We start from the raw sequence: 23,562 nt of genomic DNA, 5'->3' as shown, positions 1-23,562 counted from the left end.
TTCGCGTATATGTATGGTCGGGCACCATCTGTCCCTACAGACAGGGGACAGGTGAGCAGTGCTCATCCCCCCGCCTCTCCAGCTGAATGTATGCTATTCCCAGGTCACGGTCCAGCCACAGCATACATCGTGTGCATGAGGCCTAAGACATTTTATACTTTGGACCTTCATGTATAGTAAATCTTGTCTACTACAACCACAATCTGTTTTTTCTGTTTGGGTCTATTTAATTTTTTTTTCTTTTGGGTAAAGATACTTTAAGGACTTTAAGTTGTTAGTTGCAACCTCCATGGATTGGTTTTCTTTAGCATATCCTACAGATTCAAGATCTGATTGAGATCTGAGGAAATTAGATTCAACACATTAAACTGTTTGTGTGTCCAGTGGATTATACCACTGGAAGAGGTTCCAATTATTATATTATACCTTAGGCTTGTACTCACTCTGCAACAATATTTAAGTAAGTGGTACTGAATTTGTTAAAGTCCAGTGACATCCATATGTAGAACATATATTAAAATAAATCTCATGCTAAAACTGAATATGACCACAAAAAAATGGACACCCTCGGAACATGATCTCTAGAGCCTCATGGCAAATGCCCTGTCCAATTAATTATATTATTGGATCTCCATTGGCTTGCCTTCACCCCATAGTGCATCCTGGTGCCACATCTTCCCCATAATATAAGTATCAAAGTGACTCATCAGAACATGCTACCATCTCCCATTGCACCATTAATAATGTTTATGTATAGGCTTCCAGTGGTGGACAGGGATCAGTGGAGGGGCCTATAACTTTGTCGATTGTTGACTGGTTGCCCTTCCTTGCACAAATTTAAGCAGGTACCAATGACTGCAAGCTGTATACATGTGAACACTGAATTGGCCTTTCAAAACCTTCCCCAATTTTCTTGCTTCTAACTCATGGATTTCAAGAATTTACTTGCAGACACTATAGTCGAAGAAAATTAATGTTACTCTCTTCACCCATCAGTGGTTTTATCAAAAAAAATGTTCAAGATTTTATTCCCATTAATTACAATATCCAAACTCCAGTACAGAAAGCCACGTCTCTCGGTCCCTCTCCCAGGAAAATAATAGTTTAGTTTCCCTGTAGACCAATTTACCACTGTATGTAGGAAACGCTTCAGCAATCCAATATTCTTTATGTAGACGTAAACTGGGCACCAGAGTATCAGACTATAAAAGAAAACTTTTACATGATAGTTCTAAAGAATTTGACCCAAACTCCCATGGTGGCAATATACAAAAGTACAAGAGTTTAAGTTTTTGTTACATTCATTTTCAATGAAAGACAAAGAAAAAAAGACTTTGCGCTGCTCTGTGACTATTAAACTGTAACGTGTACATGAACTTTTACGTATCTGTAAAAATGACTGCAGGGAATCTGGGACTACTGCAGATTTTACTAAAATAAGTGTAGCCCGGGTCACTGAAAGTCACTTTTTCTTCATTCCTTTAACTTATTTATTTGATCCGGAGCACTGACATAGATGTCCGTAAAAAGCACATCGAAATATTAAGAAAAATATAAAGGAGTGGAACTCTGATGGTGGATGTGGAAAATAACCTACATTCGAGGGGGATCTATATATGTATTGGTGAACTATGGTTACCCAAGGTTGTAGGGGATCTCCACTTGCAAACTAAGTCTTTATATTGAATGTTCCTGGAAAGCAAAATGTTCAGCTCCTTCCTCCCCCACTGATGTTAACTCCCTACTCTGTGAGCTCTGTCCCTGTGAAGGAGCACCATGGTGGGGGCTGAGAGCCAAGGAGTGAGCAGCACAGACAAGTCTGTCATTTTTTTAAATGCATCTTGGCTCCCACCTTTGTGCTCCTGTGCTATACAGGAGCACAAAGATGGGGGCCAAGAGCTGAGGACTCTTCAGCATTTCACATGTTGTTTTTTTTTAAATGCATCTAAAACAAGGCCCAACCCATGGGACTACACAGAGGATTTTGTCAGGATGCAATGTAAGTTATAAAACACACAATTATATTGTAATGCAAATGCTTAGAGAAAGCAGAAAGGCAGATTTGCACTGCAGCTGTAACTGAAAGTGAAAATGACAGGTTTCCTTTAAAGGTTGTATGAGGCCATAATACACTCATGTGTATGGATCTTAAGATGGAGTTGGATATATCAGTTTTTTTCACTTTTTTTTACTCATTACAATTCATTATGTAAATTATTGATGCTGAACCTCCAAACGAATTCATGGATATGCTAAACATTGTGGCTGCTGTGGGCAGATGTGTTAAACGTGTGAATCTCCTGATTCCTTCTAATATCATACATTTAACAGAGGTTAAAATCTAAAGCCTTAGGGAAGCTTTGATATTTCCGGGACATCGATGGCTGGTGGAGCTGGAACCTCATAAATAAATATAATGTGGAGGAGAAAGGAATAAGGGGATAAAATAGGCTTTTGTTGGCAGCAGCGTGATATTTTACTGAGATTTTGGTCCATCAACAAAGACTTAAGGGCTTTACCTAAAACTTGATGCAGTTTTGATCCATTACAAAGGAGATTGTACAAAAGATTCAGACTCCTGACAGTTTCAACATTAACATTCAAGGGAAATTACTTATGTAATGAAATTAGTTATATGGATTTGTGATGTATCATACGTCTTAAATAAGCAGTACCATATATACTCGGCATAAGCCAAGTTTTTTAGCATAAGAAACTCGGCTTATACTCGAGTAAAAAAAATTCAATACTCACCTTTCTGACACCCCCCACAGATCTTCTCTTCTTGCATCTGGCAGCGGCAGGTCTGTTCGGCATTGCGGTGCACAGGCTCTGAGGTCAGCCACTGCTGACTTCAGAGCATGTGTGCGGCTGCAGGCACACAAAATGTTGGCAGCAACGGCTAAAGTCAGAGCCTGTGCACCGCAATGTTGCATGAACCTGCCGCTGCCGGATGGAAGAAGAGAGGACCTGTGGGGGTGTCAGAAAGGTGAGTACTGACTTTCTTTTTTTATGTGTTGGAATGGCTTTTTATATACTGAGGGAAGCCTTACTATATAGGGGGGCTGGCTGGCTATATAGGGGGGCTGGCTATATACTTTGGCTGGTTATATACCATGGCTGGCTGGCTATATACTGGAGGATGGCTGGTTATATACGGGGGTTGGCTATATACTTTGGCTGGTTATATACCATGGCTGGCTGGCTATATACTGGGGGTTGGCTGGTTATATACAGGTGTTGGCTATATACTTTGGCTGGTTATATACCATGGCTGGCTGGCTATATACTGGAGGTTGGCTGGTTATATACGGGGATTGGCTATATACTTTGGATGGTTATATACCATGGCTGGCTGGCTATATACTGGGGGTTGGCTGGTTATATACAGGGGTTGGCTATATACTTTGGATGGTTATATAATGTGACTGACTGGCTATATATGGGGGATGGATGTTTTTTTTTTACTGAGGACTTGCTATATACTTGGGGCAGGGGTTGGCTGGTTATATACTGGATGCAGGCTGGCTGGCTATATACTGAGGGCAGGCTGGATATATACTTTGGTTTGGCTAGCTATATACTAGGGCTAGGGGGCTGGTGGGTTATCTACTGGGAGCAAGGCACTGGCTGGCAATGTACTGAAGGCAGGGGGCTGAATAGCTATATACTGAGGGGAGCCCACCCTAGGATTATACTCGAGTCAATAGGTTTTCCTATTTTTTTGTGGTAAAATTAGGAGCCTCAGTTTATATTCGGGTGGGCTTATAATCGAGCATCTGCAGCAGTTACTACTGCACTATTAGAATTGCCAGAAATATTTGTGTTGTCTTTGTTATATTTGGATCAAAGAACAATAGCTTTCGATTAACATATAACATGATTATGACCTCTTGCAAAATTGATAGAAAAAAGTCACTACCATCCGTTCACCTGTGTTGGGTTTGTTTTCTAAATCAAACAAAGAAGAATACAGTGTGAATATAACCCGAGGCTACTTCACACTTTTCATTTATTTTGCTTTTGCAACTGATTCAATGTGATAGACAGTTCATGCATACAGTATCACTTGGCTTTATTTTTCCCATCTGTTTTCACCTGTTCTCTCATGGGATCCAAAGACATTTTTTTTGAATTTTTAATAAATAAGAAATAGAGACAGTGAACTAATAAACCTGAAAATTCTAAACCTGAAAAGGTCTAACAATATTGTTTGTAACTTTTCAACACATTTTACATAAATTAATACAAAAATCATCCTATAGCACAACGTTTGTGGGCTGGATCCACTACATTCAAGAACCCCCCAAAAAACTAAGAAATGTGAACTCCCATCACAAAACATATCAAACACATGAAAAATTATAAAAAGTCACAAATTCATTTTATTAATCATCATGAAGAATATGTGCATTATATACAATAAAAAGAAGAGGGATTCCAAAGCAAACGGGATACTAAACCTTTGTAACACATCTTATCAGAGTAAGTGCTTCCTTCTCCTCTTACTTTGGCTCTTATCATCCCCCTCAATCCTTCCTAATCTGCTTTTTAAACTAAAATTTATATGAAACCCATACAAGCAGCAAGATAGAAGCCCAATGAGGTTTGCCTCCGATCTTACCGTATGAAAATGGTGACTAAAGCTTGTCCAGGTCTTGTTCATAAATTGTACAAACGGTAAATGGAATAAAGATCAAAGAAAATTGTATCCACCTTTCCAAATGTTACCCTTGACCCAAACCAGAATGAAAATTTCCTCATAACTAGGGATGCGGGGACTTGAATGGCAGATCCAGCTCAAACCCCACACCAGTAACGACCACAATCATTCCTAGCACTGATCGATGGAGTTAACTGCTTAATGGCACAGTTGACACTTGAACAGATCCTGCATGTGTCCACTGGCATTTGAGCCGGATCAGAACTTTGCCGCATTGCTTTAAATGTTGGTTGCAACTGTGCCGGCACCATTTAAACATTGCCAGAACTGACTGCGGGTGTTACCGGGTGCGTGGTCCGGGTTCGGACAGACCTGAACTTCAATGGGTCCGCTAACATGGCAATTTAAGAAGCTACTCGTGGAGGACACCATCACTTTTGAAAGAAGGGAAATACAAATTCTGATTCGAGCTTCTCTCCAGGACCTCCAAGCAGCTAGAACCCCAGGGGCTGTACCTGACCTACAATCCAACCTCCAATCATTCAAATTGTGCTAATCACGTCCTGGCTTAGCAAACTCTGTGGAGGGGCAACAGCCTGGGTGCCCACAGAGAGAGATCTGAGTGCCACCTCTATCACCCATGCCATAGGTTCATCACCACTGATCTAGTGGTTTTTGAATGCGGTACTACAAAATACTAATAAAACCACAGCTCATCCTGTAAAAAACAAGCCCTCAAAAATCTCAATCACCGAAACAAAAATTGTGACTTCCAGAATATGGTGACAGCAAAATGAATACAATTTTTATGTGTCTTCATTGTGCAGTAGAGCATCTGAATGGGCTATTTCTGTCATATTGTTGACTTGTTGTATAACCCCTTTACTCAAATGCCCCCTTTTCCATTTTTGCATTTCCGTTATTTACTCCCGTTTGTAAAGCCACAGATTTTTTTATTGTTCCATTTACAGAGCTGTATGAGGATTGTGTACATCTATTTAGACTTCTAAGTGGTAGCATTTAGCCCCTTCCCGATGTTGGAAGCAGTTGAACAGAGAGGGCTCCCGGGCTGAGCACTCTCTGTACCAGGTGGGTGTTTGCTGGTAACACCCACGGTCAGTGCTGGCACCAATCACAGGTGTTAACCTAGTAACTACCTTGTAACTAAATCCTGGATTCCCCTGTACGGTCATCGGGAGGTGGCGATCAGTTACTATGACAGACTATATTGGACTCCCAGGCCTGTCATTCAGCCTGATCAGTATTGCAGTATATAGTAGAAGCAAACAGGCACCCAAGGGTTAAAGTACCAATGGAGGTCTAAAAAAATATAAAGAAAAAATATAAAAAGTTCAAATCACCCCCCGTTCCCTAGAACTGATATAAAAATCAACAAAAAAGCGGCAAGGACAAACTATCTCTAGGCAGATTACACAAGATGGTGTCTGAATCGTGAGATGGGTGACAGTGAACAAGGTGGTGTCTGGGTGTGACCATGGGGTGGAATCTGGGTGGAATCGTAACATGGGTGACAGTGAACAAGATGGTGTCTGGGTGAACAAGATGGCGTCTGGAGAGAAATATGATATGTCTCATAGTAGGAAACTTTATTATCCAAACAAGTAAACGCGTTTCGGGCTTTAAAGCCCTTCTTCAAGTACAGTTGGAAAAGTAAATGTGGAGAGCAGCTGCTTCTCCTACAGGCCCCTCGCTGTCAGGCTACAAATAAATCCGAAATAAATAGAAATAGAACTCGGGTTGATAAAAGAAGTCAGTAAAAAGTTTAGGACTAAATAGAAAGATCTGAATCCATTTTTTTTTCTTTTTTTTGTTCTGTTCCAACCGTTCCCTGAAACTGCACTATTATGATTTGTGCCTCCTGTTCTGGATCCTGTCCTGTCTTGTATAACAATAAATCAGCGTGTGCCCGGCTCCGGTATTTTCTGCTTTGAGATGGGCTATAACAGCCCCTGGCAGGACTCTATTCAGGATGAGAGCGGACACTGAGGGCTATTGTGATACCGTAAGATATCACTTATTTCACTGTTTTGATGTCTAAGACTTATCTTACACTAAAGTATATTATTTTATAGATATATTTGCCTGTACTGTAAGTGTTAATACATAATATAGATGCTCAGCGAAGAGAATAAATTCCTGCCAGGAGTTTGGTTGATCAAAAATATGATGATGGGGGTCATTTATTAAGGGCCCGAATCGCTATTTGTCGTCGGGTTTCCCGAAAATTACAGTTTTGCGCCAGATTGCCCCGGGTTTTTGGCGCACGCAATCGGACTGTGGCACATCAGCGCTGGCATGCACACGACGGAAATTGGGGGGACGTGGCCGTCAGAAAACCGGACAGATTTGGAAAAACCGCCGTATTTTAAAACAAATGTGTCGCTTGACCTGCACCCAGCAACGGACGGTGAACTCCAGCGGAGCAGCGACACCTGGTGGTTATCAGGCGCACTACCTCAGTGATCTATTATGAAGCAAACACCCACAACTAACACCTGCAATCAGTGCAGACACCAATAGCTGTTGATAAACATTTAAGTGCCATGTTGGAGTTGATTGTTGCCCCTGTGGCATCACCAGAGTCCTTCACATGAAATCCATGAGTCTCTGTGAGACTCCCAGGTTTGTCATTCTCCAGGATCTTCTGGGCTTTTAGATGCAGATGGATACAGAACAGCAGTATATTAAACATATGCTGAATTACAATAGAACAGAATAGGCGGTCCCCTACTTACAGATGACCCCTAGTTAAAGACGGTCCTTTGTTCCCACTGTGACCTCTGGATGATTTACTGTAGTCCCAGACTGCAATGATTAGCTGTAAGGTGTCTGTAATGAAGCTTTATTCATAATCCTTGTTCCAATTACAGCAAAAAAATTTTTAAAAACATCACTGGGACAAAAAAAAAATTTTGTCTTGAGCTACAATTATAAAATATACAGTTCCAACTTAAATACAAATTCAACTTAAGTACAAACTCAAGGAACCTACCGTATATACTCGAGTATAAGCCGACCCGAGTATAAGCCGAGACCCCTAATTTCAACACAAAAACTGGGAAAACCTATTGACTCGAGTATAAGCCGAGGGTGGGAAATGCATTGGTTACAGCCTCCCAGTATATAGTCTGCCAGCCCCTGTAGCATACAGCCTGCCCAGCCCCTGTAGTAGGAAAAAAAATAACACTGTACTCATCTTTCCGACGTCCCCATAGGTCCTCTTCTGTCTCAGACTGTCTCAGACAGAAGAGGACCTATGGGTGACGTCAGAAAGGTGAGTTTTGTCTTTATGTTTTTAGTTGACTCGAGTATAAGCCGAGTTAGGGTTTTTGAGCACAAATGTTGTGCTAAAAAACTAGGCTTATACTCGAGTATATAAGGTATCTTGTATGTATCCCGGGGACTCCCTGTACATGGTATAAGTAATCAGACCCCCTAGAGTTTACGTACCCCAGGGGGCCTAAAAATACGGTAACAAAAAAAATAAATAAAGGAAAGTTAAAAAAATAATAACTATAAAGCCTAAAAGCTCAAATCACCTCCATTTCACTTGATCAGAAATTTAAATAAATTTAAAAGTTGATATTTTCATATCTATGTTACCAGTACTTTATACCTACATCACTGTGCTGATCTTGCTGGTTTATATATAAAATCTTTCATTCTGACATTAATGAATGAATTTCTAGTAAAACAGGTGTCCGCATACAGCTCCAGCTGCACCACGAGATGAATAATACATAACCCGCGACCCACAAACCTGAAAAATGAAAGGAGTCAGATCTGCGAAGCAGGATATTTCTTGTACTAATCTACCAAAGGGAATCGGGAGCTCAACCGGCCCGGAACTGCGCTACATGGAGAATTGTAAGTGACATCCGTGACGTCAGGGACGTAATAACATCAAGACAGTTTTTCCTCCATATAACAATTATTACTATGACTGTTATACTAATATTTGTTGTATTTGTTATCCTGTGAATTCATCATTATATTATTATTATTATAAGTTATACTAGTTTTATTACTATTCTAATTAGTATCATTATGACTATTATTAATGTTTCTTCTAAAATTAAGATTCCATGTTTTTAGGAGACAATATTCCATCATTAACACCTAGCCGGTCAGAGCTTTAATATCGTGCATCTTACACACTGTGCTGACCTTAGAATTTTTAGTGTTGGTAGGGAGATTTTTTTGCTTACCTAAGCAATGTGGAAAAAATGGGCCATATTTATGAATGCAACTGCACCAGTTTTAGGTGTTACTGCACAGAATAAAGAACAGCACTTGAGTGGAGAATTGTCTTTGCTAAGACACAACCATTTTTCTACATCACTTATGTAGTATCACAGAAATCGGGTGCGACACATTTTAATAGGAAAGCCAGTGATGCATTCAAATATGATGAAATGTTAAATGGAGGAACATCTAACATACCATATTTTTCGGACTATAAGGCGCACACTGCTGATCATTCATCCTTATAATCATGTGCGCCTATATACCGGTGCGCCTTATATATGAACTTAGACATTTTAGCATGCATTTATTGATGGTGCGCCTTATAATCCGGTGCGCCTTATAGTCCGAAAAATACTGTACATGTATAAAGGGCCAAAGTACCTGCTGTCAGAGAGCGCCCGCATAATCATAAAATGGAGAAGTAATATAATTCTCTCATACAACCCAGAAAAATAATGCTCTTATATGATACCAAAAACGTGCTGTCAAAGGGTACATAAATTATCATCTCATACTTTGCCAAAATAATGCTGTCATACACCAAAATAATGCTGTCATACATCACCTAAGTAACGCTGTCATAATAAACCAGGGGTATTTACTTATAGTTCCAGTCTCAGTGAGCGTGGCCTCTTATATTTGTTATCCACGGCCTCCTTCCTTCTCAAATCAACTTTTAAAATTATGCTAGTGAGCCACAAGGGCTCAGGAGGGTGTTACCAGGTAACATGTTGTTACACTGTGCAGGAGCACTTCCCCCTCCAACTGTGTTCCAAATCTTCTTATGCTTCAGCAGGCAAAGGAAGGGGATAATTCTGAGGGAGCAGGGGAGGGGAAGACAGTGTAACAGCCCCTGAAAGTACAAAACCTAGGAGCTCTAGAAACACCCTCAGGAGCCCTTCTGGCTAATTAGCATAATATTAAAAGTTTATTTTAGAAGGAAGGATGTCATGGATAATAAACATATGAAGAACCCCACAGTCACAATGCCTGGGTCTATAAATAAGAGTCCCTGGTTTATTTGGATTTCCTTTAATTTCTTCTTCTCCCATAGGCCTAGAGATGTAGCCATAATCAACTAATTATGGCGAATTACTTCATATTTGCTGCTGTTATAGATACTCATCCATAATATTACTACTGGCCCGCAAATGGTTGGATGGAACTTAGGCAACATCTTCTATTTTTTATTTAAAAACCTTCTTACTCTGTTTTATGGGTGTCAATCTTGTGGAAAAGTTCACTCAGTTCTTCGGCACTTAGGATTCCATCAGCAAAGTAAGCTTTGAACTCTTCAAAGGAAAGTTTTCCATCATCTGCAACAAAAGGAGGAAATAACATAACTGGGGCCAACAGTAAAATTTCTTAAAGCAGAACATGCAGCACATGACAATAAGCTATAGTGAGTGTCTTAGGTGATGTGACAACTAGTGATGAGCAGACCTGTAAAAAATTGGGTTCGGCCGAACCAGAGTTTTTAAACCTGACTGAGGGTGTCACTGTTCGGGAGTCTTTGTTCGGTACCTGGACCTCCACCAGTGACACCTGCGATAGGTGACGGCATGGAGTTTTAGCCAGAGGCATTTAAAGAGTTACTGCCCATGATGGGTGCCTGCAAGTTATACAGGTATCAATAGCAGGCGGTGTATAAGCCAAACCTGAGCCTGAACTTCGAATAATCCGAACCAGCAAAGTTTGGTTCGGGTCCGCTCATCACTAGTGTTAGAGATTTTATCAAGGGCTCCAACAACTCTTCCTCCACAAATTCTATGAGTCTTTTTTCCCAGCGCTGGGATGAATGAACAGAAGACACATACAGGTCATAAGCTGTACTCAATCACACTTTATTCGGGGTGCGCAAATGTGTATATAGAAAACAGAAATGCTTTGCATAGGCCATGGAAAAGTGATAAAATACTAAAATGCTATAGGTTAGCTTGAATATACTTTGAACAACTCCCAGAAACTCCCCTTAAGCTGCTTTCCCAAAATAATGTTGATGAACTCTACGTGTCATTTCTTCTAAAAAGCAATGTTTTGGGGGAGCCAAATCTTTTCACTATCCCAGTCACAAATGTAGTGTGAAGGCTCCCCAGTAGTCAAAACAAGATAAGCAGATGCGGGAGACAAGAAGAAAAAAGCAGCAAGGACAAATTATCTCTAGGCAGATTACATATCATGGTGTCTGAATTATGAGATGGATGACAGTGAACAAGATAGGGTCTGGAGAGAAATATGATAACTCTCTCACTAGTGACAACAATTTTGGCTCTGTAATGGTTCCTCTAATGCAGCCCCTATTCCCCAAAGGTAAAAGGGACAGAATCTCATGTGCACAACATCAAACTCTTGAGAACAGTGACACTGTAGAGTCTCCAGTGTATTCCTTTGAAATGCAGCTTCTTGGTGCTATCACCCAGGGGGTTGCGGGACAGGGTAAGAAAAAAAAAGAAAACATACTTGCCCTGCTCCGGCTCTTGCCTCGTTCCAGTGCCTGACTGGAATATATGGAGTATCACAGGACCTGCCTCATCCAATGAAAGCCCTTATTGGTGTTCCTGTATTGATAAGTCTTCATTTGTAGTCCCATGGTCCAAAGAGGCCCCTTATTAAATGAAGCAGATTCTGTGACCCCCTCCCTCATGAAGTTCTCTTCATTAAGTCACTGTGTGACTCGGTCAACATCTCTCACAGCTCCCTCATCCCCCCTCCTTCATTCCTTGGGGAATAATGGAACGGAGGGAGACGTTGGATAAGAGAAAACATGTCCCTTGTGATTCGGTGAGTCTGCTGGGAAGGTGCTTCAGCTACTTTTTCAAAATTGATTTAATAAAGATAGGAGCTAAGGATTTTTATACTAAATACTGAATGGGAAACGTCGAGAAGACTTCAGTGGGAACCGGCCATTAGATTTAAGGGTTAAAACCTGATGATGGGTTCCCATCAAGCAACCAACATAGCAGAGACAGTGAGACTTATTGCTCGTGCAACACCCCTGCCAATGTGTAGGCAAGGGAGTGCTTGCGAATGAGGCCCTCCATCTGTAGTATCCCTCTAGAGGAGTCAGATCAGCTCACTCTTAGGTTAATACAGTTCTGTAAAGGCAATTAGCAGTGGTAGATTCTGCCTGGACAGGCAAGGGTTAAATCTATGTAATTCTTGTTATCTAATGATGCTCCAATCTGTAAGCTGGAGTGTGATTGGAGAGTGAGCACCACCTGACCAGGGAATAACAAAACCCCTGGACAGGAAGGGGCAAGCCCTCTTTAGGCCCAGCTCTCACTACATGAGGAGCTATTAGACCCCAGCTCTTCTAGAGAGCTCAGCTTCCAGAACACACACTGAGAGAAGGAGATAGTGACTGTGCACCACTAGTACAGACACACAGGACAAAGCTGCAGCCTCCATACCTGGACACAGCTACCTCCCAGCCTGCACCTACAACCAGGCTGGTGACCTAACTCCTGAGGATCACTCTCCATGACCAATCCAGTAATCTGGCCTCTGTTCTGAAATCGTTTGGCCCGTTGCCTGCAGTTGTTCCAATAAAGAACCGTGAGTTACCTTTGCACACCGTTGCCTCCGTCTGGTCCCTGAATACGGCTGTACCATCAAGGGCTCCCCCATCCATTACCCTGGGACATATACTACGGACACTAAGGGGTTGCCCCAGGGAGACCAAGTACATCAGCCTCTCCCTCCATATTTCTTGCACATACCACCTGCTGGAGACCTGCCAGGCCGTAGGACAGCCTTCCAGTCCCCGTACCAAGCACCGTGACCACAGCGTGCCTAGGCCGCAACCGCCAGCCACTCCGGTATTCTGGGCCCCAGCTGCCTACAGGCCCCAAGAAAGGCTAGGCCTCAGTGGGGGAGGTTGCACTCATTCAAGTCTGAATTCCACACCAAGAATCTTCAGCAATTATTAACATTTTGCAGCTTCTGGATGGGATATGTATAAATCCTGCTCTCCCGCTATTATAAATCACTGCAGATCAGCATTGGTGATTCTACCACAGAGCATCCACCATGTGTGTCCACAGGATAGGGCTTACTCTACACCCCTGTCTACGGCACAGTATAAATAGAAGTCTTTTTATACATCCATATTTATCAACATCTCATCAAAGTATTATTTTAATGAACCTCTTTATACTGTATTAAGATGAAACTCATCCACATACACAGAGCCCAGGCGCATCTACAAGCGATCGCTGCATCCGACGTGTCTCCAGCCTCAGGCTCATTAGCGATGGAAACATCCTTAGATGTAGCAGAACTGATTTAGTGGCGGCTGCTTTCACACTTGTCATCTCAAGGCGGTTTTCTGATGTTGTTTTTTGGAGGTAGTTTAGGATATGATCATAAAGCAAAGGAAGGATAGAGGCGCACATTTGAATTTTCTGTTTCTGTGATTACACTGAATCAAAACTGCTTCAAAATGGACAGTGAGAAAGTTCTCCTGCAGATAAGTTTGCATCATTATTGATTAGGTTACTACCAGTTTCTATCATACGATGATAAATGCTATTTTTCTATTTTACAAAGTATATAGTCACCTGTACTTTTTGCCTTTTGTACAAATATGCTGTTACCTTATATAAAACGTATCCAAAATATGAAAGCTTTACTACAGGGGTATCTGATCAACATACCTACATTTTTACTGTACCTGTTTTCTACTATTAAAGGGAATCTATCAGTTGTCTTGTAAAGTTGTAGACAGTGTTAGAAGGTAGCCCTCGAGATCCCTGTATTGTTACCAACTCAAAAATGGTGTCCACGTAGTATTACTGCCCTTGGTACTGCCCTGTGCGTGGAACAGAGTTCCAACACTGCTGATACTCATCTAGCATTGCTTCCATAAGGTAGCGTTCACACGCCACATATTTTGTAGCATTTTCTGACGCATTCCAAACGCTATAGCCTTGATCACATGCTGAGGTTACACTGCATTTCCACTGCATTTGCTAAGACGCAATGTAACCTCAGCATGTGATCACAAAACAAACCTTTGTAATGCGTCAAAAACGCAAAAAAAACTCATCCTGTGAACGCAGCCTTAGGAGATCAGGAGACTTTGTGATGAGCTTCTATGCCAGAAAACTGGTGTAGAAGCCATGAAATAATCGCAATGCCCTGCAAACCACTAGGCATTGCGATTATTATCCCCTTTACCCAAGCTCCATGTCAAGGGCCCACGGCCCCACACCTGCACAGGTCAAAAACCTTTTTGGCTGAGAGAGCCATGAACACCACATATTTTAAAATGTAATTCTGTGAGAGCCATACAATATGCACATGCTCCCCAGAAGATAGGTAGCCACAGAACATACTCCGCGTAGATAGGTAGCCCCAGTACATGGCCCCCAGCAAATATGTAGCCACAGCACATACCCCCCAGTAGATAGGTGGCCCCAGGACATTCCCCCCCAGTAAATAGGTAGCCACAGAACATACCCCCAGTAGATAGGTAGCCACATCACATGCCCCCCAGTAACTAGGTAGCCACCGCACATACCCCCCAGTAGATAGGTAGCTCCAGTACACGCCACAGGAGATAGGTAGCCACATCACATGACCCCCAGTAAATAGGTAGCCACAGCACATGCGCCCAAATAGACAGCTAGCCCCAGCACATGCCTCCCCCAGTAGATAGGTAGCACCATCACATGCCTGCTAGTAAATAGGTAGCCACAGCACATTCCCCCAATTAGATATGTAGTCATAGCATATTCCCCAAGTAGATAGGTAGTCACAGCACATGAACCCCCAGTAGATAGGTAGTCACAGCACATGCTCCACAGTAGTTAGGTAGTCACAGCACATGCTTCCCCAGTAGATAGGTAGTCACAGCACATGAACCCCCAGTAGATAGGTAGTCACAGCACATGAACCCCCAGTAGATAGGTAGTCACAGCACGTGAACCCCCAGTAGATAGGTAGTCACAGCACATGAACCCCCAGTAGATAGGTAGTCACAGCACATGCTCCACAGTAGTTAGGTAGTCACAGCACATCCACCTAAGCCTCCAGATGTATCTAGCACCACCAAGCCCTGGTGCATAATCGCCAGTGTATGATATATAACCCTCAGGCGCTATATAAATAAATAATTATTATTACCTATGGTGCTTGTTTTTGCAGTGAAAATCATGGGGAACGAATCTCCAAAGATGATAGAAGGGGCACATGATACCATCAAAATACTGACCAGGCATCATAGGATTTGTTGGACCATAGATTATGACATAGATTATGTTTCTCTGTCTGCCTCATATGAAAGGGGTTTGCAAAAACAACTCTGTTTGGATGTATGGAAGATGTTTCCCTTATCATACAATCTCCTGTATGTGGATAGTCCCCTCCTCATTATCACAGGTATGTTTCCCGCTCCATCCAGGTAATAATGTATATTCTATCATGTTCTTACCGTTCTTGTCTGCTCTTCTCAGTATCTGCAAAAAAAAAAAAGAAAAAAAGAAAAAAAAAGAGATGACTACCTCTGTACAAGTGACAGGATTACTCATGGCAATTACATCTTATATGACATCTTCTTAATATATATTCTAGAAGCACAGATAATACAGCAATGTCTATATCTGATGGGTTATATGACTCAACGGCAGCAGAATAACACTCGGGGTAGTTGGTTGTAGGGGTAACAATAGCAGGTAATGGGGACAATGGACTCAGGGACAACAGATAGGACAGAGAAGTGCTGAAGACTCGGACACAGTTTACGTGGAGCCACCGAATCCTCACTAGGGCCACCAAGTTTAGAAGGGTTCTGACAATGCAAGGAGTCACAGGGCATGCAGATCTTTGCCTGAGACCCATATGTGCTCCTCAGGCTCATATCCCTTCCAGAGCACTAAGTATTCAACAGCTTTCTGAACCTTGCGGGAATGAAGAATTTTTTTTCAAATTCTAATTTTTCATAGCTGGTGGTTAACAACTAGGCAAGATAGGAGGAATGTAGTTTTTAAACTTCGACTTGTGAAATACATTATGGATATGGAGGGTTCGTTCGTTCCCCCCCAACACATATTTAGGACCTGGAGACTGTCTTTTATTGGCTTCACACCGATGTTTGTCTTGGGCTTGAGAGTCGGGGCCTAGTCTGAGCTCAGGCGTTGAAAGCTTAAGCCATTCAGTGTCCCGAAAGAAGACCCATAATTATAATAAAATATCGACACTTTGGTGGACGAGTTTACTCTATGGAAGGAATTGTCGCCACTTTCCATAGTTTGATTTAGTCCAGTGATGGCGAACCTTTTATAGACAGAGTGCCCAAACTACAACAAAAATCCACTTCCTTACCAGCATGGCAAGTGCCAGCATGGCATTTTAAGCAGTAACTTATTACTACTTGTTCTTCCACATCTTTCAATTGTATCGGCCCCCTGTGGCCAACAATACAGTTGACAGAAGAGGGCAAATTCAAACTATCATTGTAGCTTCTCTCCAGGGTCCCTCTGTGCAGGAATAATGGTGGGTCCAGAATGAGAACCTCCAAAGATAATGCAGTTTTGTCAACACCTTCTTCCTATGCCCGCAGTTCCAAACATCCAATAAAGTGTCACTTTAAAATGGTGCTGAGAGCATCATCTCTTAAGTTGCCTGGGACTGCAGGAAGATGCAGTGTTTGTTGAACTCTGTCCTTGGACAATGGTCTGAGTGCCCGCAGAAAGGGCTCTGAGTGCCACCTCTGGCACCCGTGCCATAGGTTCGCCACGGCTGATTTAGTCTATCTGTCCATTGGTCTCTAGATGAAAGGCCATGAGAAAGAGATGCCCAGACATCCACAGAAATCCCTCCAGGACCGAGACACAAAACATAGAACTGGGCACATCTGTGTGTCACATACAGGTTTTACCCTGGGACTTGGGCATCTCCTTAATAAAGTCCTGATTATTGAAAGCAATAAGAATAGGATTTTTTCATAAGCCATCTCCAGAGCCTGTGTCAGGGCGTTATGTAACAACAAACTCAAAACGAGAAAAAACCAGCAGAGATCATCTTTTAGCATTATCCAGAAATAGTCAATTCTTATGGTCAGTAATCACTGTAATTCAGTGTTTGTCCCCTTCTAGGAAGTATCTCCATTCCTCAATTGCCCAATTTATGGCCAGGAGTTCACAGTTGCCCACATTGAAAAAGCCACAGGGTGTAGGTTGGTAGGAGAGTCATGGGAGAGGATATGGATTTTTTTCAGTAATGTTATGGAGCTTATGAGTCAACACAAAGCCCAAGGCCATCATCTTTCTTATCAACTAAAAAGAAACCCCATATGAGATATACTCCACTTTTGTAAATGTTTTTGAATGTACTTGGGCCTAGGCTCACCCTATGAAGGGGACATTTTAAAAATTCTACCCTTACGATATTTAAAACCCCGTAAAATATCAATCCCATAGTCATGCGATGATCTAATTTATCCAGTTCACCAGAGGCCTAGTCAAAGACAGGATTATGCAGGACTCACCAAGGAAGCCCTAGAATGACATCACCAGACAAAGTCCAGCAGGTCAGTGTAAATAGGTCCTACCTGTAATTAGTAGAGTCTTAAAACAAACCTTGCCATCCATTAAAGGGGTAGAATCAGCTCCTGTTGCTAGGAATGGAGAATCCAGTTTGACTAGATCTACATCCAAAGCCAGAACAATTTACATATTGACCAAACATCTGTCTAACCTGACTGCCACTGAGCTTCCTTCTAGGTCAATGATGGCAAACCTTTTGGAGACAGAGTGCCCAAACTACAACCAGAATCCACTTATTTACCTTGAAGTGCCAACTTATTGCTACCTGTTCTTCCACATCTTTCAATCGTATCAGCCCCCTGAGGCCACCAATACAGTTGAAAGAAGGAGGCCAAATTCAGACTATAATGGTAGCTTCTCTAAAGGGTTTCTTTGACCAGGAAGAATGGTTGGTCTAGCAGGAGGACCTCCAAAGATATTACACTTCTGTCAACACCTTCTCACTTTTCCCGCAGTTCCAAAAAGCCAATAAAGTGTCGCTTTAAAATAGCGCTGATTGCAGCATCTCTTAAGTTGCCTGGGACTATAGAAAGATTCATTGTTTGGTGAACTCTATACTGGGGTGATGGCCAGAGTGCCCGTAGAAAAGGCTCTGAGTGCCACCTCTGGCACCCGTGCCATAGGTTTGCCACTACTGTTCTAGGTTTTAGGCTTAGGGTGGCCCTCTAATAGATCTTTAAGTGCACCAGACAATCCCAGTCTGAACTGGTACCTAAGCACACAGTCGTTCAAACATGAATGAAAAATGAATGCACAACTCCAGGACCACTCAGGGACATCTGAGGCTAACTACAATGCTCATTTCTGGGCGTCATTACCTGAGGACTGAGGTGGAAATATAATATACAACATTACAACAAGAAACACAGCTTCTTATCAGCATTGAACAAATTAGGCAACTTGATTTAGGGCTCTGATACTGGCTGGCCTGAAGGAGGACAGGGGTGATGTTTCTGGTATTGAACCTGCTCTTCAAGGTTCTGCACCTTGTGAACGAGGCCCTACAACCACCTATTGTCAGCACAGCAGAAGGTATTTGGGCAAATCCATGAGAATTGAAAAATATGTGACATGTATTATACTGCACTAAGATCTATAGGGCACCTGTTGCCATTCTCCGCAGTGCATCTACTGATCTCCACATAAAGAGAATTCTACTAAATTTTAGTATCATAAATTTCTAGTGTGAATATTCCCTGACCATTCCCGTGTCTCTTCTGACTGCAGCCCTGTTATTACTATTTCTGGGTTAATTGTCAGAGACATGGCAGACAATCTGTTCTCTTAATAGTTCATTTAGCAATAATTCATTTCCATTAGTTCCATAGCAATAAGCAGGAATATTGCTCGCTGGGATACTTCATATTATTTAGAAAATAATATTACATAATATTGTAAAGCAGAGGGCCATGGATGGAGAACAAGCCACTGAGACTGAGCATAAAGCGACTATACGTAAAAAACAAGAGGTACGTTTTTAAACCAAATTTGCTAAAAGCTTACCATTTAAAGAGATTGTACATGTTAAGCATCGCTTCTGTTATAATAGTAAATTTTGTAATATACCTAATTTGGTAAAGTGACTTCTCTGTGTCTTGTTTCTGCTCTTTCTCCTGTAGTGAGCAGTATATCTAAAAGCTTCTGAACTCCGCCAACCTCAGACAGATAAGGAGGCTAATGCTTAACTCTTTCCACACCTGGAGAAGATTTCTCATGATGATTCATCTCTATGAGGAGATTATACTATCCAGGGAATGTCTGTAAAGAGTTGAGTCATTAACCACTTTATCCAGTTTTTTTTTATCACTCAGATGTCAGTGGGTACAAGACAGAAAGTTGATTTACAAAAACTGTTTAAATAATAGTGAAAGGAGGCAAAAAAGGAAGTGGGGTTCATCAAAGGTTTATTCTTCCTGGCAAGGATTATGCGTAACAAGGGAGAACTGACACCAGTCTTTCCTCCCCTGTTGGCTGGTGCTTGGACTTGATGAAGAGGAAAGTTCTTTCCCGAAACGCGTAATCCCTTTCTAGAAGAATAAACCATTGATGTACCCCTCCTCCGTTTTAACTCGTTCTTCCCATTTGGTCTAAATCTCCGGTGACCTTCTACTGGAGGAACTGCACTGCAGACTAAGGACACTGTGCTGCCCCCTACATTACGGGCTTATATATACCCTCATCCAAGTAACCGTAGATCTTCAGGGGAAATAGGCAGCAGGCTAATCACCAAACTTACTACTCTATGGGAGCGTAGTCTCTGTTATTATAGATCATCTACTCTATTCATTTATCCAATGATGCTCAATATTTTGTTACACTTTAATGAATTACATTCTGAGCAGCTCTAACCTATAATCTTTTTTTTTCCTGTGGCACACATTAAGGGTATTTAACCCAGTTTTTTCGTTGTAAAAAGCTGGTCGAAGACCACATCGAATTACAGCTTTTGGCCTTGAAAAAAGACTTGGCAAACCTCAAACTGATTTCAATAGGAGAGCAATTCTCAAAAAAAGTTGTGTGATCACGTCCTAAACCTCTCCGGTAGGGTTATTTTTGTGCAGTGGTGACATTTCTATGTATATAGCACATTACCATGTCACCCAGTCACTGACCATATACTACTGAGGCCAGTGACTGGCTGCATGGTGATGTGGTGTGCACCAAGGTGGCAAGAAGATGCCAAGTTTTCTCCATCCATCTATCTCTTATCATCTTTCTATCTAACTAAATACAGGCGGTCCCTTATTAAGAACACTCGACTTACATACGACCCCTAGTTACAAACGGACCTCTGGATATTGGTAATTTCTTGTACTTTAGTCCTAGGTTACAATAAACAGATGAAACAGTTATCAAATGTGTCTGTAATTAAGCTTTAGTCTTGATATTGATTCTTATGACAACCCAACATTTTTAAAATCCAATTGTCACAGAGACCAAAAAAGTTCTGGCTGGGATTACAATGATAAAATATACAGTTCCGACTTACATACAAACTCAACTTAAGAACAAACCTACAGTCCCTATCTTGTATGTAACCTGGGGACTGCCTGTATCTATTATTTATTTATGGTAATTTCCTTTTAAAGAGGATCAGCTAAAATGTCATACAGGCTCTTAAACGAGAGGCCAACATACACATAGGGCAGTTTACGTTAATTAGATGAGTGCTTTCTGTTTTTTATAGTATTTTTTTGGCACATCATGTTATATGTGCACATTTTTCAACTTTTTATGGCAGTGCACAAGAGTTCGATGTGTAGCAGTAAACCTGGTTTTCACTTAAAGGAAATCTACCACCAGGATGAAAGATTGTTAGACCCACCATACTGACATACTGGTGTGTGCCCCCTCTGGCAGGATCTGCTCTTCTTTTAGCTTCTTATGTTTTGGTTTGTATAATAAAACGCTTTAAAAGTATGCAAATGACCCTCATGTTAATGAAGCCTTGAACCCCTCAGTCCCATTTGCATAATTTTAAAGCCTTTTTTTTCTTTAAGACAAGGGCATTGGGAGCTTAAAGGAGGGTGGATCCTGCCAGAGGGAGCACACACCAGTATGTCATGTGCTTGGTTTACAATCCTTCATCCTGATGGTAGACTACTTTTATCTTTGGATTTCTCCTGCTTTCAGATTTTGCCACACATAATAGAGCAAAAACAAATACGACGATGGTATTTGCACCTTTCTGAAAACTTGCACCTGAAAAGTCTCTAACCCCAACCCATTTGACAAAGAGCCCAAACTACAAAGACCAATAAGGTAGAAGAAAATACTCACTAGATGTGCAAAAAAAGCTCAGGGAAATATATATATATATATATATATATATATATATATATATATATATATATATATATATATATATGTGTGTGTGTGTAAAAAATGCCAGCACGCCAAGATTCCATCTAAAATTGTGTACTTTTATTCAACTGAAACGTTTCGACTCCTGCAGTGGTCACTACTTGCATAAAAGTACACAATTTTGGCTGGAATCTTAGAGTGCTGCCATTTTTCTCTTCGTTATTCACCTCGCACCTGAGTTCCAATTCCCACATGTGCTGCTTCCTTTTTTGCTGTATATATACATATATATATATATATATATATATATATATATATACAATTTTTTTGTCTATTATCTCCAGTATTTCACTACTCCAAAAATATCTGCTTCGACCATACTATCAGTGAAGAGACCGTACCTACTATTCACCTGTCTTTCTAGTGTTCTTATTTTAGAAGAAATCAATACAGAACCGGAATGCTAGGATGTCAGAGGCTGCTGGTAACATTCAATAATACAGGGTGCAGAATCCTCTATAAGTGGATCATATTCTATAGAATGTCATATAATAGTTTGGAATGTAAATTAGAACAGTGACGCCAATTTATTTTATGTGACATTTCTGAGGTGTATGATATTGCATTTTAGTTTTTGCTAAAATAATTAACATTTACAAATCAAAGTACATACCTAAAAGACTCAAAAAAAAAATCTATCAGATCTAATTATTTAGCCTGTGAAATGTAATAAATAATAAATATTTAAATTGTAATAATCATTATGGTGATAGTTCTAAATTCCATATACAAATGGAATGGAATTACTGACTAGTCATATTAAAGAATAATCTAAGATCCTTCTATCTATCATCTATCTATCAATTATCTATCTATGATCTATCACATACCTATCCATCTCATATCTATATATCCATCCATCTTATATCTATCTATCTATCCATCTCATATCTATCTATCTATCTATCTATATATCCATCTATCTATCTATCTATCTATCTATCTATCTATCTATCTATCTATCTATCTAGCATTTATCTAATAACTATCTATATGCATCTATCTATCTATCTATCTATCTATCTATCTATCTCCTATCTATCTATCTATCTATCTATCTATCTATCTATCTATCCATCTATCTCATATCTATCTATCTATCCATCTATCTATCTATCTATCTATCTATCTATCTATCTATCCATCTATCTATCTATCTATCTATCTATCTATCTATCTATCTATCTATCATTTATCTAATAACTATCTATATGCATCTATCTATCTATTATCTATGTATCAATGTAATATCTATCTTCTATCTTTATATCTTGATCTATATCTCATATCTATGTATCTATATATCTATCTATGTAATGTTTTTTCTGTCTTCTTTCTATCATTTATGTTTCATATATGATAACTGTCTCTCTATCCTTCTGGACACTTTATAAGAGAGCCGTAGGAGACTCTAGGATGACATCCTGCTGTAACTCCTGTAAATGAAAGTTTTAATATTAAGAAGACATAGAAATGACATGGACCCTCCTATCTGCCCAGCAAAGAGTCCTATAGATAATAGATGGGGATGAGTACATAGAGCTCCATTCATACTCACATCCAGGAAGATGGACATGCCTTTGGTCATGTGCAGGGATGAGCTGATCTCCTCTGAAGAGTCAGTCCTGGAAGGAGAAGACATCTCCTGGCCCTCCATGCTGTAGTCAGTGCAGTGGTGCCTGGAGAGCAGGTGAACTCCTTGTCTGAGGTTTGTGAGTCAGAGATGCTCCCAGCTAATAGCAATGTGCTGTGTGCTGATCCTCCTGCAGCTCCCTACAATCCCTCCCAAGTGTGATCACCCCCCTGATCAGCTACACTGTACAGCCCCCTACTCTACATACCCCTCTCACTACTGCAATCCCTCTATAGTCTGTATCACACACCTGGATCCTCTTATTCTTCCAATTATTATGGAAAGCAAATAAATAAAACCAAATTAAACTAAAAGCTCATTTGTGTAACAGGGCGTGTGCGCCATCTGGTGGTCACACAGGGGTAACGTTCCCAAAAACTGTGGCTGTACAATGTGAATTCTTGCCTTCATATCATGTACAGCAGGAACTGGAGGGAGGGGGGTAGAAGTGCAAAAAAAACAAACAAACAAAAAGAACTTAACCCCTTAATAACCAGGCCTGAAAAGCCTTTAATGACAGGGGCATTGTTAGCAAATTCGTACATATTGATTTAAGGGTCATAACTGTGTGCAGCGCTGCGTAATCT

At 40.9% G+C, this 23,562-nt stretch overlaps 1 protein-coding gene across 1 annotated transcript in view; it reads right to left on the bottom strand.

Annotated features, from left to right (window-relative positions):
- The window catches only part of NECAB1 (N-terminal EF-hand calcium binding protein 1), a 104,807-nt gene extending 81,592 nt beyond the window's left edge, over positions 1–23,215 (bottom strand). Inside the window, exons 1-3 of the mRNA XM_072151553.1 lie at positions 22,901–23,215; positions 15,366–15,390; positions 10,140–10,248 (exon numbers count right to left, since the gene is read on the bottom strand). Coding sequence (XP_072007654.1) covers positions 10,140–10,248; positions 15,366–15,390; positions 22,901–22,999 — 233 coding nt within the window. The 5' untranslated portion in view covers positions 23,000–23,215. The remainder of the gene's footprint in view (positions 1–10,139; positions 10,249–15,365; positions 15,391–22,900) is intronic.
- Between the last annotated feature and the right edge of the window lie 347 nt (positions 23,216–23,562).

This window comes from Engystomops pustulosus, chromosome 5, assembly GCF_040894005.1.
Source record: "Engystomops pustulosus chromosome 5, aEngPut4.maternal, whole genome shotgun sequence".
Lineage (NCBI taxonomy): Eukaryota > Metazoa > Chordata > Amphibia > Anura > Leptodactylidae > Engystomops > Engystomops pustulosus.
This window is presented reverse-complemented; position numbering and strand designations above follow the sequence as displayed.